Below are 16,770 nucleotides of genomic sequence, written 5' to 3'. Positions count from 1 at the left end.
AATCCAGGACTTCACACATACAGTCTGAGGGAAATAAGATGGGACAGTTTGTTGATTTTTGTTCTTTGAAAAGGTGGTACAGATGTTGAGAATTCTGTTTTAACTTGCATGCTGTTGTTTTTCAGACCCCTCTTCAGTACATGAGAAGAAGAAAAGGGACCGGGAAGAAAGACAGAATATTGTTCTGTGGAGACAGCCGCTCATTACCTTGCAGTATTTTTCTCTGGAAACTCTTATAGTTTTGAAGGAGTGGACCTCAAAGTAAAGAGTTTTCTGTTACTTTTTATATAAATCGTATTTACTAATTTTAGAAGTCCTCAGCCATCTCTTACACCCTGCCATCTGTTCCACCAAAATGGATTAATTACATTTAGAACATTATCATAGGAACATTTGTTTTCCTTCCTATAGTTTAAAAAGAATTAGACTAGGGGAATGGGGATGTAACTCATTTAGAGTACTTGTCTCCCACATACAAAGCCAACCACACATGAACCAGATTCTTTCTTTCTTATCTCTCTCTCTCTCTCTCTCTCTCTCTCTCTCTCTCTCTCTCTCTCTCTCTCAACAATTCATGAATTTGCATATCATCCTTGTACAGGGGCCATGCTAATCTTCTCTGAATCATTCTAATTTTAGTAAGTGTGCTGCCAAAGCAAGCACAAAGAACCAGATTTTCAAGGTCATCCTTTGTTATATATAGTTCAAGATCAGCCTGGGATACATAAAGCCTGCCAACCCACCATCACCCTACCTCCCAAAGGGGAAAGCAATAGATTCGGATATTTGGTTTGAACAAAAATGACTGAGGAAATGTTATTTGCTCAACAGGTTATTACAATTTACTACTGCTTCAGGTTGGGTCTTCCAAGAGAAGACATTAAAAAGATAGTGTTTTTTGTTTTTTTCTCCTGATTTTATCTTGAAAAGAAATCAGGCCTATGTGCAGTAGATTCACCAAGCCTGCAGCAGGTTTAAGATGCCTGTGATGTCTTACAGCCAGTGAAAAAGAACTCATTAAACGTGTCCCCTCTGTGTTTCTAGCTGTTTGAAATATCCAAGACAGCAAGTTGAACTCTCATACTCTATTATTTTCTTGTTCTTTTGAATTATCTATACTGTTATCATACATTTTGTTGTACTTAAAAGTTATAAAAGCGGATCTCTGTGAGTTCAAGGCCGGGCTGGTCCGACAGCCTCCAAAACAATACAGAAAAACCCTGTCTCATAAAAAAAAAAAAAAACAAAAGTTATAAAATATTTTCTAACAATTTTCAGTTTGTTTGATCCTGTAGGAGGTCCACAAAGAATAAAAAGCAAATATGTGATTATTATGATTTTAAAAGCAAAAACTGGGACTGGAGAGATGGCTCAGTAGTTAAGAGCACTGGGTGCTCTTCTAGAGGTCCTGAGTTAAATTCCCAGCAACTACAAGATGGCTCACAACCATCTGTAATGAAGTCTGGTGCCCTCTTCTGGGATCCAGGCACATATGCAAGCAGAACACTGTTACATGATAAATAAATCATTAAACCCCTCCCCCCTAAAAAAAAAAAAACAAAATCAGAAAGGTTAAGTGTCCTGCTACAATAGCAACACTGAGTGTCTGACCCATCCCTTTGAAGTCTGGTAATACCTCTCCAAATTAAAAGAGGTGTGAACAAGATCAGGCTTGGGCACAGAGATGGCTGTGGTAAGGCTATGTGATAATTTTGGTTCTGGGCTCATTTATCTTGACAGACTTTTTTTTTACATCCCAAAGACTGTTTCTGCAAATTGTAAGATTAATGTGAGATTGTTTTTCTTTTTCAATTTGTTTTTAAGATTGTGGCATCGTCAAAGCATTGTGTTGTCTTCTTTACTGCTGCTCGCTGTGCTTATAGCTACGTATTATGTGGAAGGATCACACCAACAGGTAAGATGTTGAATAATTCTCTGCTCCTTGGCATTCTGTGATCACATGACATTTCAGAATGGAACAAATGTAGTTTCATAGAATTTATACCCTCTGCACTTTTTATTTTCCCCAGACAGGGTTTCTCTGTGTAACAGCTCTGGCAATAACTTAGTGTCTTAATGTTTTATTCTATACACTAAAAATACCTGAGCACTGTTTCATAGCCAGTTAACATTATTTTAGCATTGGTATTTCTCTTTACCTTAAAAGATTTACGGTATTCAGTCAAAACAGCATGACTCCTTTATCTTTGCCACAAAGACTTCATAATGACCATACTATGCCTTTATGATCCATCCAAACAGATTTCATCCTAGATTTAAAGTTAGATTTTATTTCTATGAAAGGTAGTTTAATTTCCCTGCAGTCTTGGTACTGATGGGAAAATAACAGGTTAGCATTTTGTTAGCACCTTTCATTAAAGCAGTAGTCTAATAGGAGATGTTTCTAAAAAGCTATCATTCTATCATTTTAAAGTAATTTGCTTCTAATGTCAGGGAAGGTGTTTTTTATTATTATTATTATTATAGTGTTGAATGCATTTCCTGTAGGTAATTTTTATATGTTGGTAAGAGTTTGCAATTAAGCTAGCCATGGTGGCACATGCTAGTAAGTCTGGCAGAGGCAGAGAGATCACCATGAGTTTGAAATTAGCCTATTTTGCAGAGTCCCAGGTTAGCCAGGGATACATAGTGAAATTCTGCCTCTTAATAAGTAAATAAGCAAAGGAATAAGTAAACCAAGCAGCCAGATACTCTAATCAGTTCTCTGACTTTTTTTTAACACTAGAAATTTGTCTCGAAATAAATCATAAGGCATCTTTCTTACACTGGACTTTATTTTGCTCATGTTTGAAACTTTTTTTTTTTTTTTTTTTTTTTTTTTGGTTTTTTGAGACAGGATTTCTCTGTATTGTTTTGGAGGCTGTCCTGGGACTCACTCTGTAGACCAGGCTGCCTCTGCCTCCGAATGCTGGGATTAAAGGTGTGCGCCATCAACACCCGGCTTGAAACATATTTTAACAACCTGGTGTTAAACATTTACTTGCATAATCAAGAATATATTCTATTTACAAAATGTGTGGTTTCCCCCCACACACACACCCTATGCCCCCTACATTTTGAGACAGGGTAACTCTGTAGCCCTTCCTATGCTGGAATCACTGTGTAGACCAGGCTGGGCCTGGAACACAGAGATTCCTCTGCCACTGCCTCTGGGATTAAAGGCCTGTGCTACCACACCTAGCTCGTTGCTCCCTTTCTTTACCACTGTGTTTTGTATTTTCCTAAAGTTTTCTATATTAACCCTGTCTTATGTGAAATTTTGTAATTTTTAAGTCACTTTGAGTGTTTATTTTATTTTACTAGGCTGGGCATGGTAGCACACATGTCACCCAGCAAGTAGAAGCAGTAGGATCAACTGAAGTTCACAGAAAATACCAGACCAGGCTGAGCTACAGTAGGAGATTCTGTCTCAAGAAATGAAAAAGGAAAAAAAAAAAAATAATGATTACTATAGTAGTAGTTGTTTCTTATTTTTACCCAATGCCAACTTATTCTGCTTGAATGAATTGGGTTTTGGTTTCATTTTGGGGCTTGGGGGGTTTTGGTTTCTGTCCTCTCTGCTATAGTACACTAACAATGTGAGACTTCAAGGCATTTTTGGTCTTAATGTTTCTTAGCTTCTCAGAGCTTTGTAGAGCTGGCTGGTCATGCGGGTGGTGGCTATGACTGCACTCTGTTGGGCAGAGTGTTGCAGTTTATACCTTGTCCCCTTTCTTTTCAGTATGTGCAGCGGATAGAGAAGCAGTTTCTTCTGTATGCCTACTGGATAGGCTTGGGGATTTTGTCCTCTGTCGGTCTTGGAACAGGATTGCACACCTTTCTGCTTTATCTGGTAAGAATGACTTTCTTTCAATGAACAAAAACAAAGGAGATTCTTCTGTCTCTGTTAGTGATTTTCACCAGAAGCTATAGTTCTAAAATCTGTGTTTACTTGCTTCAGTATTTTGTAAGTGTTCTGCTCTTGAGACCAGTGCCTGAAGTTTGTCTTTTTATTGTGCTCTGTGATTTCTTTGGAGCTAAAGAGTTAAAGGAGAAAATGGGAAGATGGTTGAGCAGATATAGTTGTTTACTTAAATTAGCTCAACGAGAAAACTTTTATTAGTTTCAGGTTTTGAAGTAATGATTATTTCACCTCTGCAATTGTTATTTTAATGAAATTTGGGGAGTGGGCAGAGTGCTTTCTGAACAATCTTGAGGACCTAAGTTTGAATCCCCAGACTACATGAAAAGCTAAATAGGGTGGCACTGTGATCTCACTGTTTCTATGGGAAAAAGAAGATGGAGGCAGGAAAATACCCAGAAGTTCATGGGCCTGCTAGTGTGCATCAGACAATAATACTTTTGAGGGTCAGCACCTGACATCCTCTGATCTCCACATGGGCACCATAGCACTCATGCACACACACACCCCCAGAGATATACCCATTTGTTTGTTTGTTTGCTTATTGTCTCAGACAGGATCTCTCTGTGTAGCTCTGACTATTCTGGAACTCACTCTGTAGACCAGGCTGGGCTCAAATCCAGAGAGAACTGCCTGCTTCGGCCTCTGCTGGGATTAAAGGTGTGCACCACCATGCCCTGCTGCCTGTATTTTTTTAAGAAGCAAATTTGAAGTAAGGAAATTTTGTTACTTATTGTATGTACATAAGAAACATTAATAAACTGTAAAATGTCTTCATATAAAGACATTACTGTCCCATCTCCACTGATCCAGGTATTCAGTAAAAGATTTAGAAGCATACAGGCATTCAGAGCCAGCCAGATGACTCAGTTCAAGCCCGAGAACCTGAGTCCATCCCTGGGACCCAGATGGTTGAAGAAGAGAATTGACTCTTCCCACAAGTTACAACAATGAAGTTTAGTACAAAATTGATATAAGGGAAAAGTAAAATCTTTGTTTCCATGAGTGAGCACTTCTACCCTTGATCAGTATGCCAGTTTAATGGAATGTGGTTAGAATTTTCTCAGCTTTAGTTTCTAATGTATATCAGTGTTTTGGCTGCGTGTATATCTGCACTGTGTGTTTATCTGGTGCCTGTGGAGGAACTGGGGTATACATGGTTGTGAGCTGTCATATGGATGCTAAGAATTGAACCTGAGTCCTCTCCTCTTAACCACCGAGCCATCTCTCCAGCCCCTTGTTTTCTCAAGTTTGGATTGGGTTTGGTTGGACTTGGTTGGTTGGTTGGTTGGTTGGTTTTTCGAGACAGGGTTTCTTTGTATAGCCTTGGCTGTCCTGGAACTTACAATCACTAGGCAGGATTTTTAATTTACCATTTCCTTCATGAATTGTAACAAACTTTTTGGTTTTTCGAGACAGGGTTTCTCTGTATAGTTTTGGAGTCTATCATGGAACTCATTCTGTAGACCAGGCTGGCCTTGAACTCACAGAGATCTGCCTGCCTCTGCCTCCAGAGTGCTGGAATTAAAGGCATGCGCCACCATGGTGGGGCCATTTTGAATTGTAACAAACGTTTATCCTTCATTGTAGGGGGGTCTCTGTGACTACCATGGCCAACAGAGTGTCATCCATATGAGTTCCATTTAAGACAACTTAGTAGCCAATGTTGGTTCAAACTTAAGAGAGTCTGACCCCGAGTAGTTTCTTTTAGTCATATTGAAGCACACCACAATTTGGTGAAAAAATTTCTTGGTGATAATAAACTCAATCCCATGTCAAATTTTGTGAAGTACATGTTGCATCTTTCATAAAGATAGGTTCTATAGATTGATCATGGAAAACAATCATATGATAAGGGTCTGGGGAAGATGTGGTGTTTGCTCACACAGTGCAAAAGTTGTCAGGCTGTTAACCACCTCTGCTCTGAAAACAGATTATAATCTTTGTCTTTGACTAGGCAACCCGGCATGTTTAGCATTCCTTCTTTCTCTAGTGCTTATCTGTGAGCACAAGGACCTCTGAGCCTCCTCCACTTAAGAATCTCCATTTGTTGTTGATGTCTAGTTATTTTGTTTTAGAGGCAGTGTCTCACTATGTAGCCCTGGCTGTCTTGGAACTCTCTGTGTAGACCAGGCTGGCCTTGAACCCACAGAAAACATCCTGCCTCAGCCTCCTGAGTGCTGGAATTTAAAGGCATGTGCCACTATGCTGGGTCCATTTATTTGGTTTTTATCTAGGGTATATAATTGTGTTTGGGGTGTCATGATTATATATCTTTCTTTTAGGAGCCTTTATGTAGCTCTCACTTAGATGTGATGATGTTGACATTCTGTGTCCTACTTTTTTGTGCTGGTGAAATAGATGCCTCTACCTTACATTCATACAGCCCTCAGTCTAGAGGCTAAGTGAGCATGCTAGGAAAATAGTCTGGTCGGAAACACAGCCGTCTGGGAAGACTTTGTAACAAAATAAGTGACTGGGCTGGGGTGGTGGCGCATGTCTTTAATCCCAGCACTCGGGAGGCATAGGCAGGTGGATCTCTGTGACTTCAAGACCAGCCTGGTCTACAAGAGCTAGTTCCAGAACAGCCTCCAAAGCCACAGAGAAACCATATCTAAAAAAAGAATCCAGTTTTGCAGCTGCCTTCGCTAAAGTCAGAATGCTCCCAGCATACTTCCACTGCCTGTGTCCCCTCCTATCCAGATCAGGTCTCTGTATCCCTCAAGCCTGTTTGTGCAGCAGGACTGGTGGCAGATGGGTTTCTCAGTTGTATCATCTGTCCTTGTCCTCCCATTGCTGTGGAGTGTCCCATGTACACAGAAAGTACAGACTTGAAAGTGAGATGTCCATGGGGAGGGCAAAGACTTCTTGAGGTGCCCATGTCAGCTGAGTGTGGGTGGGGCACATACATCCTCGACTCAGGAGCTATGCTGTGGGTCACCTGAACTGTGCTACTAGTCTGAATGACAGTGCCTTGAAAAGATGGGTCACATGCTGCATGATAGGATCGTCCAAGGACCAACTATTAGTGCATTTGTGTTCCCTGCACTTCTCCAGGGGCCCCACAGGTGGGTAATTACTCCAAGCACTGCCCCTCCAAGTCTCATGAGCCTCTGGACCAGACACTCAGCTCTGGGTCACACAATACCCCTATCACATAACCCACAAAGAGGCCAGGTAATCCTGGCAGTTTCTGGGGTTGCTGGAAGGACAGGTGCAGCCCAGACCTAGGCCCTCAAGGAGGCAAAGTCAGGGTCATGTCCTTAAAAATACAGTCTGTCCATGGCCTCAGGGTAGGCTGCTACTGCCTGTCCCCATCAAGGTTTCTCGTCCTTAGTGTCCCAACCAGAACCTGTGTGCTAGCAGGGCCAGAGGGTTAGAGGGTGGACCAGAAGGGATCTCCGAGGCAGCTGGCATCCTAACCTCTGAGGCCCAGGCTGCTTCCTGGTCTGAGAAACTGCCTAGTCACCCCCAGTGTAGTTGCCTTAAAACTGGGAGAGAATCTAGTATTTGCACTTAGCAAAAGATTTCAAAGTTAAAAGTTTATGATCTCACTTTGTACAGAAGAAAAAAATGAAACACATGGTTAAGTGTTTTTCTTTACCTTTTGGTGGTAAAAATAGAGAAGCCAAGTCTGTTTCACGTGTAACTTGAATTTCTTGCAAATAAATGTTTGTAAATGCTTTTAAAAAGTTCAGTTTCAGGGGCTGAAAGGATGGCTCAGCAGTTAAGAGAGAGCACTGTCTGCTCTTCCAGAGGACCTGGGTTCAATTCTTAGCATCCACATGGCAGCTCACAACTATCTGTAACTGCAGTTCAAGGGATCTAACACCTTCACACCAATGCACATAAAATAAATTTAAATAAATTATTTTTTAAAAAGAATCCAGTTGTAAAGACTGAAGGTTAAATTCATTTTTTATAATGATCCTGCCTCCTTAAAATCATGGCTTAAAAGTAATATTGTACTTCATATCCACTGTTTTCCATGGTAGAAGTTGCCCTTTTGGAGTTTTACTTTGTTAATTGTGATTTAATGTGTACCAAATGATCACTTAAAAGTCTAAAACAATTAGTTCTTAAAATGAAGTAATATTTTTCAGTTACTGAATGGTTTCATTTTTAAGTTTAACTGAAAGGTTGTAACTTGAAATTAGAGTGTATTGGAACCCTCATCATTCTTTAAGCATAGTTGTTACTTATACAAGTCATGGTTGCAAAACAGAGGTTATTAAGGGAAGCAAATACATGTCCTCTCTGTGACTCGAAGTAGGATGGTTAGTAGGACCACTAGGTTAAGTCGCTTGTTTTCTTCATTTTAATCATCAGTGAATTGGCTTCAGAAGGCTTACTGTACTTGTGTGCCTAGAAGAATAAACTTTTTTTTTCCAAGTGAAGAAAACCCACAGTCTTCACATTTTCCAAAGACTGTCATTCATACATAAGTGGTTTGAAATCGTTCTTCTAGGGGCCTGGGGAAATGGCCCAGTAATTAAGAACATTTATGCTCTTGCAGAGGGCCTGGGTTCAATTCCCAGCCCCACATGGTAGCTCACAATCATTCATAATTCTAGTTCCAGGGGATATAATGCCCTCTGCTGGCTTCTACAGGCATCAGGCTCTCACACATGTATGCACACATGAAAAACATCTGTGTGTTTTGTTGTTGTTGTTGTTTGTTTGTTTGTTTGTTTGGTTTTTGGTTTTTCAAGGCAGGGTTTCTCTGTGGCTTTGGAGGCTGTCCTGGAACTAGCTCTTGTAGACCAGGCTGGTCCCAAACTTACAGAGGTTGGAATGTCTACTCCAATATTAGGTACTTGATTGTTGGCAGATTTCTTGACTTTCGAACCCCAGCTTTCTCAACTATAAATGGAGATGATAATGTTGGTACTTGTCTCATATGATTCTTTTGCGGAATAAATGACATAACACTTGTGTTTTTTTCAAGCATGATGTCTAGTACATAAAAGTATTCAGGAAATTATTACAGCTATTATGTATTATATTACATTATATCACTACGATCTAGGGTTTTTGTTTTTGAAATAGAGTATATAAGAAAAAGAGAAGTACCAAAGATTTCTAAGGGTTTGCATGTCACAGTGCATATGTGAAGGTCAGAGGACAATTTTTCAGGAGTCTGTTGTCTCATTTTACCTTATTTTTTGAGGCAGGATATTTGTTTTGTTTTATTGTTGTTGGTGTTCTGTTTTGGTTTGGTTTTTTGTTTTGTTTTGTTTTTGAGACATGGTTTCTCTGAATAGCCCTGGCTGTCCTGGAACTCTTTAGACCAGGCTGGCCTCGAACTCACAAAGATCCTTCTGCTTCTGCCTCCCAAGTGCTAGGACAGAAAGTGTGCAGCACCACAGCCCGGCTATGAGACAGAGTTTTATTATTTCTGTAGCTATTCTGCATACTTGAGCTCCCAGCAAATTCTTGTTCCTCTCCCTCCCATTCACCATAAGGGTGCTGGAATTACAAATGCACACCACTGTGTCCTGCTTTTTACATGGGTTCAGTGAATCAGACTCAAGTTTTCAGGCTTGTACAACAGATGCTTTTGCCAACATGAAGTGATCTCCAGCTTCTCAATTTTTTTTTAAGCAAGCAGTTGTTTTCAGTTTATGTGTTTTAGCTATTTTTTAAAATTTATTCACTAGGGATCAAACCAATGGCCTTGTACATGCTTGCTAAATGCTCTAATACTGACTATGTTCCTAGTCCACCCTTAGCTATTTATTATGTATACAGCATTCTGCCTCCATGTGTGGTTGCACGCCAGAAGAAGGCACTGTATCTCTTATAGATGGTTATGAGCCACCATGTGATTGGTGGGAATTGAACTCAGGTCATCTGGAAGAACAGCTAGTACTCTTAACCTCTGAGCCATCTCTCCAGCTCCCCTAGCTATTTTTAAATTTTTTTATTTTATGTGTATTTATTTTTGGCTTTCATGTTTGTCTGTGTGAGGGCATCAGATCTCTGGAACTAGAGTTACACACAGTTGTGAGCTGCCATATGGGTAACAAAAATTGAACCTGGGTCCTCTGGAAGAGCAGCCAGTGCTCTTAACCTGAGCCATCTCCCCAACTCCCAACCCTTAGCTATTCTTAACAGCCTTGGTTGCTTAATGAATCTTTGTCTCAAAAATAAAAAAGAGAAAATGAATGCTGAGTGGTGTGTGTGTCTTTAATCCCAGCACTATGGAGGCAGAGGTGGGTGGATCTGAATTTGAGGCCAGCCTGGTCTAGAGTGAGTTCCAGAAGCCAAGACTACACAGAGAAACCCTGTCTTGGCAAGAGGGAAAAACAAAACAAAACAAAAAAACAGAGGAAATATAGAGAGAAGTAACCAACAACAGTCCCCTGTGAACTTTTAAATTCCAAAGGATCTCGTGTGAAAAGAAGCTTGGGTTCCAGTAGTCTCACTTATCTCCTTAGAATTTTTAGTGTCCAGTGCGGCCACTCATTTAAGCAAGTGTATCTCAGACACACTCTTTTATATAGATACATTATATGAATTAAATTATAGGACACAAAGATGATTATAGAGTCCGTTGTGGGCCATTAATGATTTATAAAGTCTTACATTTAAATAAGACAGCTGAGTGTGGTGGCATACACCTGTAATCTTAGCACATTGAAGGCAAGATAAGGAGTTGAAGGGCACCCTCAACTACATAAGAAGTTCTAGAGTCGACTAACTTACATAAGCCCCTATCTCAACAGCAGCAAAAACTATAATAATTTCCCTGACTAAAGTTTAGTCCTGTGTTGTATGCTGTGTGGACAGTCTTGACACTAGGTGGAGCAGTTTCCTACGGAAAGACTTAACAAGCCCAGGTCCACACTGTAAGAAGCAGATGCTTACCTGAGGGGCCTTAGCTTTACAGACAAATGCTCTTTAGCGTAATTCACTTGTTGGCTTTTTTTAACATTTGGGGATCGAAGTAGGAAAATCTCTATGTGTTTGAACCATTAGCGTTCTCATTTCTAAAAGCAGTGTGAAAGTAGAAAAAATTGGAACAACTGGATTATATTATAAAATTGACCAAGTTGTATTAGAAACAACTTGTTGTATAACCACAAGGTACTATTCTTTGAAAATGTCTACTTAAGAGACATTTTCTTTTTTTTTTTTTTTTTTTTTTTTTTTTTGGTTTTTACGAGACAGGGTTTCTCTGTATTGTTTTGGAGGCTGTCGGTCCAGCCTGGCCTTGAACTCACAGAGATCCGCTTGCCTCTGCCTCCCAAGTGCTGGGATTAAAGGCGTGCGCCACCACTGCCCGGCAAGAGACATTTTCTTAATATAAGCATTTCAACAAAAGCCCTTCACTTTAGAAATTAAATGCCAAAAAGATGTGGAATATTAGCTGCCCAGATGCCTGTTTTATTTTTAAGTTTGGGTTATTTTATTTCAAAATGGGGCAGAAATTGTACCTTTAGAAGTCTGCATGTTGTTTTCTCTTGTACAGACATCACTGTGGATGGCATTATGTCTCCTTCAGTGCACACTGACTAGTAGTCTAGACTACTTTAAAATTATGTTTCCTTAGGTACAGGTGTTTCTGGGACCTTTGATTCTTGACTCCTTAATTGCTAAAAAATAAGTATTTGGGAAACACCACTGATAAAGTAAAACCAAGTGGGAAGTAGTTTCAGTGACTGAAATGCTGTGTTGTAAATACCATGCCATCGGGATGATTTTCTCAAAGCTAAACCAGTAGCTATCTTCTTCACTATCATTTCTACTTCTGGTGATCACCTTAGTGTTTGCTCATCTACTTATCCTTCAATACAGAGAAGGAAGAAATTCCCCCACATTGGATTATGATGTCATTCGGTACTGACTTCTATAGGTACGGTGACTGTGGTCATGAACACTGAGTCAAAACTCTTCCTGGAAGATTAGGGAAAAAATGCCTTTGTCTTTGTTTGACGAGGGAGGGCACAACAGCTCTTCTCCCTGCCTTTCCCCAAGGAATGACTCATGAATTAGCTCTCATGAGCTAAAAAATATATACTGTACTTAATGCTTTACAATTATTTGTAAACCTTTAAAACCAATTGTAAGTTACTTGATTTTATGAGACTGATGCAATGTCTGCATGTGTGAGTTATCTGATTTTACAGAAGAAACATAAATTCTGCCTTTATGTCTACTAATTTGTTACAATCGAATGGCTTACTAATGTTATAGTCTATATTTCTTTTGTTTTAGCTAGCAACTATGTACTTACACTTTTACAATATAATCATATATTCTTGCCCTAGGTAGCACAGCTATTATTATATTTTTAAACATTTTGTTATATTAGAAAGATAAGACAGAATTCTAACTATATCTTGTTAAATTACTAACAGATATAAAGACCTGCCACTCACATTAAGTAATGCCCAGGTTATTGTGTTTAGGGATACCATACTGTATTTCATGGAGAAGAACTAGGACCTGACTTGAAACTTGACCAAAAGAATCAAAAGGGTAGTTTTGAGAGCTGGAGGGATGGCTCAGTGGTTAAAAGCACTGGCTGCTCTTCCAGAGAGTCAGCATCCATATGGCAGCTAGATCTCAATCCCCTATAATTCCAGTCTAGGAGATCTGCTACCCTCTTCTGGCCTCTTTGGATGCAGATATACACACAGACAAAATACCCAAACAAATAAAATTTAAAAATAAAAAAAAAACAAAAAGAGCAGGCCAGCTTTTTGGCATCTACTTGAAATAAGTAGTTCTATATTCTACCCTTGAATTACTTGCTGTAGACCATAACTTTAAGTAGGTTGTCTCCTGACTGATGAGAAAAGCAAAGGCTTTTTCTAACTTTGGGGGAATAGAATTCCTGTATAGAAAGAGCTTCTAAAGTCCCCTAAAAGTTCAACTTTAAAAAGGAAAGAAGAGGTTGCAAGTCATGCAGACAACCATTTGTCATCTCCATGCATTTATTTATCTGGAAGATATCCTTAATGAATCACATACCAGGCTGGCCACCGTCCTTTTGTTCTTTAGTTAACAAGTGAGGCAAACACATGCTTTCCCAGTGAATCAGACAGGGCTCAGTTTTATTACCTTTGCCCTGAGTTTTCCAGACAAAATGAAATGGAAATTTTGCCTTTGGGATCTCCCTTGATTTCTGTATATAGACAATAGATTCAGCTATGAATTGACTTTACAGATGTTATAGAAGCAATACCACTCTTTAGGAATGTTTTATCAGTTTTAAGACAGCTACCTCAAATTAAGAGTGTCAGCTTGTCTTCTTAGGAGTACACACACACTTCATCATACAAAGAGGCTTGACTAAATTAGCTCCTAGCTAACTAGTATAACCATTTTATTTTAAATTTCATTTTTTAAAAAGATAACCAGCCCTAAAAGTAAATGTAAAGGTATTTCCAGCTCTCTGCAGTTTCCAGGGTTTCATAGTCCATTTAATGAAACCTTGGTGAGACTATGGCCTTCTTAATTAGTTCCTTCCATGCCAAAGGGACAGCTGTAATTGTGATGTTATGACCTGCTGTAGTGTATATACAAAGAACTTGAAATTTTCAAAACCCAGAAAATGGTTTATTTAGTTTTTTGAAATAAGGTAGAAATATACATATTATTTCATCATTTTACAATTAGAAAATTTTTAACTGATTGAGGTATGAATATATTCATGCTTCCTTATGAAGACCCTAATTTGTGTTTGTAACACCAAGATATCGTTCTCTGGACTTAAATAGATACTTCATAATTAGCAAGATATAACCTAAAATGTCTCTTTACCACCAGATATGGGTAGTTTTGTTTTCCATAATCTCAGATATAATCACTTATAGAAAAGTATTTTGGAACCATCAAGATTTTTGACCCAGCAGGTAAAGGATGCACCATCCATCCTGATAACCTGAGTTCCATCCACAAGGCCCGCGTGGTGGGAGCAAAGAACTTCCCACAAGTTATCCTCCAACCTCCACCAGGCATTCCTCACCCCATCCCGTCCCACCCCCAGTACCTCCCCGGAGTGACAGCGAGTTGACCTGCCTGCAGTCCCCAGGCCAGGAGATCCCAGAATGCCACCTTAAACTTAAGAAGGTGAATTGTCAGGTTTGTGTGATATCATAACCTGAGCAGTGTTCTCCATTTTCCTTCTCTTTATGCTTTTGTTGTCTTTATTTTATCTTTACATAGGTCATGACCCCTACCCCCAAATAGGTTGATATAAGTCTGCATTTGGTTTTCTCCCTGGTATTAGAAATTTGGTTAGGAACTCGGGCATGCAGAGCAAGTGCTGTAAGCTGAGCTGTGCACCCAGCCTGGTCTTCACTTTAATCACCTACTTAGCTCATGAAAGATTCAAATAAAGAGGAAAATCTGTATGCCAGTGTTCTTCAACTTGCATGTTATTTTTGAAGTGTATTTTCCATGGGTTCTAGTGCACGTGTATTTTCCTTCATTCTTTTAGCATTTTAAAAAGTGAATTCTACTGTGTTTTGTCCCCATTATTTCTGACTGTAAGTCTGACCCTGTATTCTCTCTGGACGGTGTTACTTTTGGTCCCCCGTCATTAAGGGTTTTCCCATGGTTGAGCCCTGCCATTTTGACTGAGTGCTTTTCTTTCCAGCAGTTTGTTTTGTTTTCTTTTAATTGATTCTTACTAAGGTTTGTTTTATTCCCCAGATCTTTGCTTTCACGGGCTGATTTTTTTTCATAAATCTGTAGAATATTTGGCCACTATTTCTGTTAGTGTTTTTCTGAAACCCATTGTCTCCCATATGTGTATTACACTGACTGTTTTATCCCACAGGCCACTGGGCTGTGTCTCTTTCCCTGTACTTGCTTCCTGCATCCTGTAGTGTGGGTACTTTCTATTGATCTATTTGGCATTTTATCCTGACTGTATGCACTTGATCCCTTCTTGTGCTATAATTTCTTGCCTGGCTCACTTATTTCTTTGATACAGATAAAATATAGCTTTCAAATAATACACTGGTAAGGCCTGCACTTTTTTCCCCTTTATTTTATATAAATAACATTTTTTTCCATTTATTTGACATGCTGACCACAGTTTCCTCTCCCTTCAGGCCTATACCTTTTAGAAATTATGCTTAAAAGATGGTTTGGGGTCTAGATAGATGAGTGGTAGAGCACCAGAGTCCCATGTGTGAGGGAGGCCACAGGTTCAGTACCAGCACTGTAAAGAGAACGTACGTGACTTGAATGCATGTAATTTTCTAAATTATTATATTAAAAGCACATTTATTCTTTGTTCCTGTTTGTTTGCTGTAAACGTCATTCCAGCTAGTTACATTAGGAACAATTCGGCCGTAAAGTTGAAAAGAACTGGAAAGTTTCCTATCAGTAAATACAGGCTAACCTAAGATGTCAAGGTGTAGGCTACAAATAGACCTGTAAAAATGAACAGAAAATAGAATTGAGTTGTTAGCCAAGACTGTTAGCTTTCATTTTGTCTGGAAACCACCACATCTGCTTCCAAGCTGAGTAATCATGACTTAATAGTATGACTATGGGAAGTATGTACCACTTCTGAATGAATGAACAAAAAGGGTGTCACTGTGTGACCCTAAGCTGGTCTGAAACTCCTTATGTAGACTATGCCTGGCTAGGTTGTTCTTTCAGGTCTAGCTAGGTAGCTGGGATAAACAAAACTCTTGTCCTCTTCCCAATATTTTCTGAGTGCTGGATTGCAGTCGTGTGAGTCACCACAGCCACACCCACTTTATGCTAGAGATGGAGCCCAGGGTCTTGTGCATGCTACGCAGGCCTCTAGCAACTTTTCCTCAGCATGGAATAGTCATCTTTAGGGAAAAATTCTGAAATTGGTGAGAATTTACTCTTTTAGAATTACTAAAATTAAAACTGTATCAAAAATTTATTTTATAAAGTAATATACTTAATTTGTATTTTAATCTATGTTTTGGAATAGAAGTGTAGGGTTTTTTGCTCTTATATCACAGAAGTCTGTCACACACACATACACACCCCAGGGCTTGTAATTAGAAGGAATTTAGGCTTGCCAGGCAAGGGTTCCACCAACCAGCCCTACAGCTTCCAAACTATTGTCTTATTTTCTGATTTATACTTGCCCCACCCCACCCCACCCACTTATTAAAAGTATCCAGTTGTATATGTAGCCAAAGGAAAAGAACAGTCAACTCTTGAATTTTCTTCCTTTTAAATTACTGCCATCATGTGTCTCATGTTTTCTTATGTTAAAAGTGTTGTTTGTGGCCAGACAGTGATGACATATGCCTTTAATCCCAGCACTTGGGAGGCAGAGACAGTCTGACGGATCTCTGAGTTTGAGGCCAGTCTGGTCCACAGAGCAAGTTCCAGAATAACTAGGGCTACACAGAGAAACCCTGTCTCAAAAAACAAAACAAAACAAACAAACAAAAAACTTGATTCAAGCTACCTGAGAGGACTTTTGGAGTGTCATTATAATCTAAATATTGTATTCATATCTGAATTTGCCAAAGAATAAATAATTTTTAAAAGAAAGGAGCAAAATAGAAATATTATGTTTTAACCAAGGGTGATGGCACATACCTTTAATCCCAGCATTTGGGAGGCAGAGGCAGGTGAATATCTATGAGTTTGAGGTTAGCCTGGTCTACATAATGAATTCCAGGACAGCCAGGGCTACATAGTGAGATACTGTCTTCAAAAAACTGAAACAAACAAAAAATATATTCTTTTTAAAATCATGAATATTTTAAAGCTTGAATATTGTTATATATAAGAATTTCCAAGAATTAAAATCCAAGGGGAAAAAAGAAGCAAAGACTAAAAAGTAAAAGGCCACGTAGATTTTCAAACACTTTTCCTAAAAACAAATGTAT

At 39.2% G+C, this 16,770-nt stretch overlaps 1 protein-coding gene and 1 pseudogene across 1 annotated transcript in view; one reads left to right on the top strand and one right to left on the bottom strand.

Moving 5' to 3' along the window:
- Vmp1 (vacuole membrane protein 1) overlaps positions 1-16,770 on the top strand; it is an 88,669-nt gene that overhangs the window by 13,088 nt on the left and 58,811 nt on the right. Inside the window, exons 3-5 of the mRNA XM_040749417.1 lie at positions 126-261; positions 1,825-1,915; positions 3,743-3,853. Coding sequence (XP_040605351.1) covers positions 126-261; positions 1,825-1,915; positions 3,743-3,853 — 338 coding nt within the window. The remainder of the gene's footprint in view (positions 1-125; positions 262-1,824; positions 1,916-3,742; positions 3,854-16,770) is intronic.
- On the bottom strand, positions 567-663 carry LOC121141604 (annotated as a pseudogene).

The sequence above is a fragment of the Mesocricetus auratus genome, unplaced genomic scaffold (genome assembly GCF_017639785.1).
Source record: "Mesocricetus auratus isolate SY011 unplaced genomic scaffold, BCM_Maur_2.0 Super-Scaffold_100007, whole genome shotgun sequence".
NCBI lineage: Eukaryota > Metazoa > Chordata > Mammalia > Rodentia > Cricetidae > Mesocricetus > Mesocricetus auratus.
Note: the sequence above shows the minus strand (reverse complement) of the source record. Positions and strands in the feature narration are given on the sequence as shown.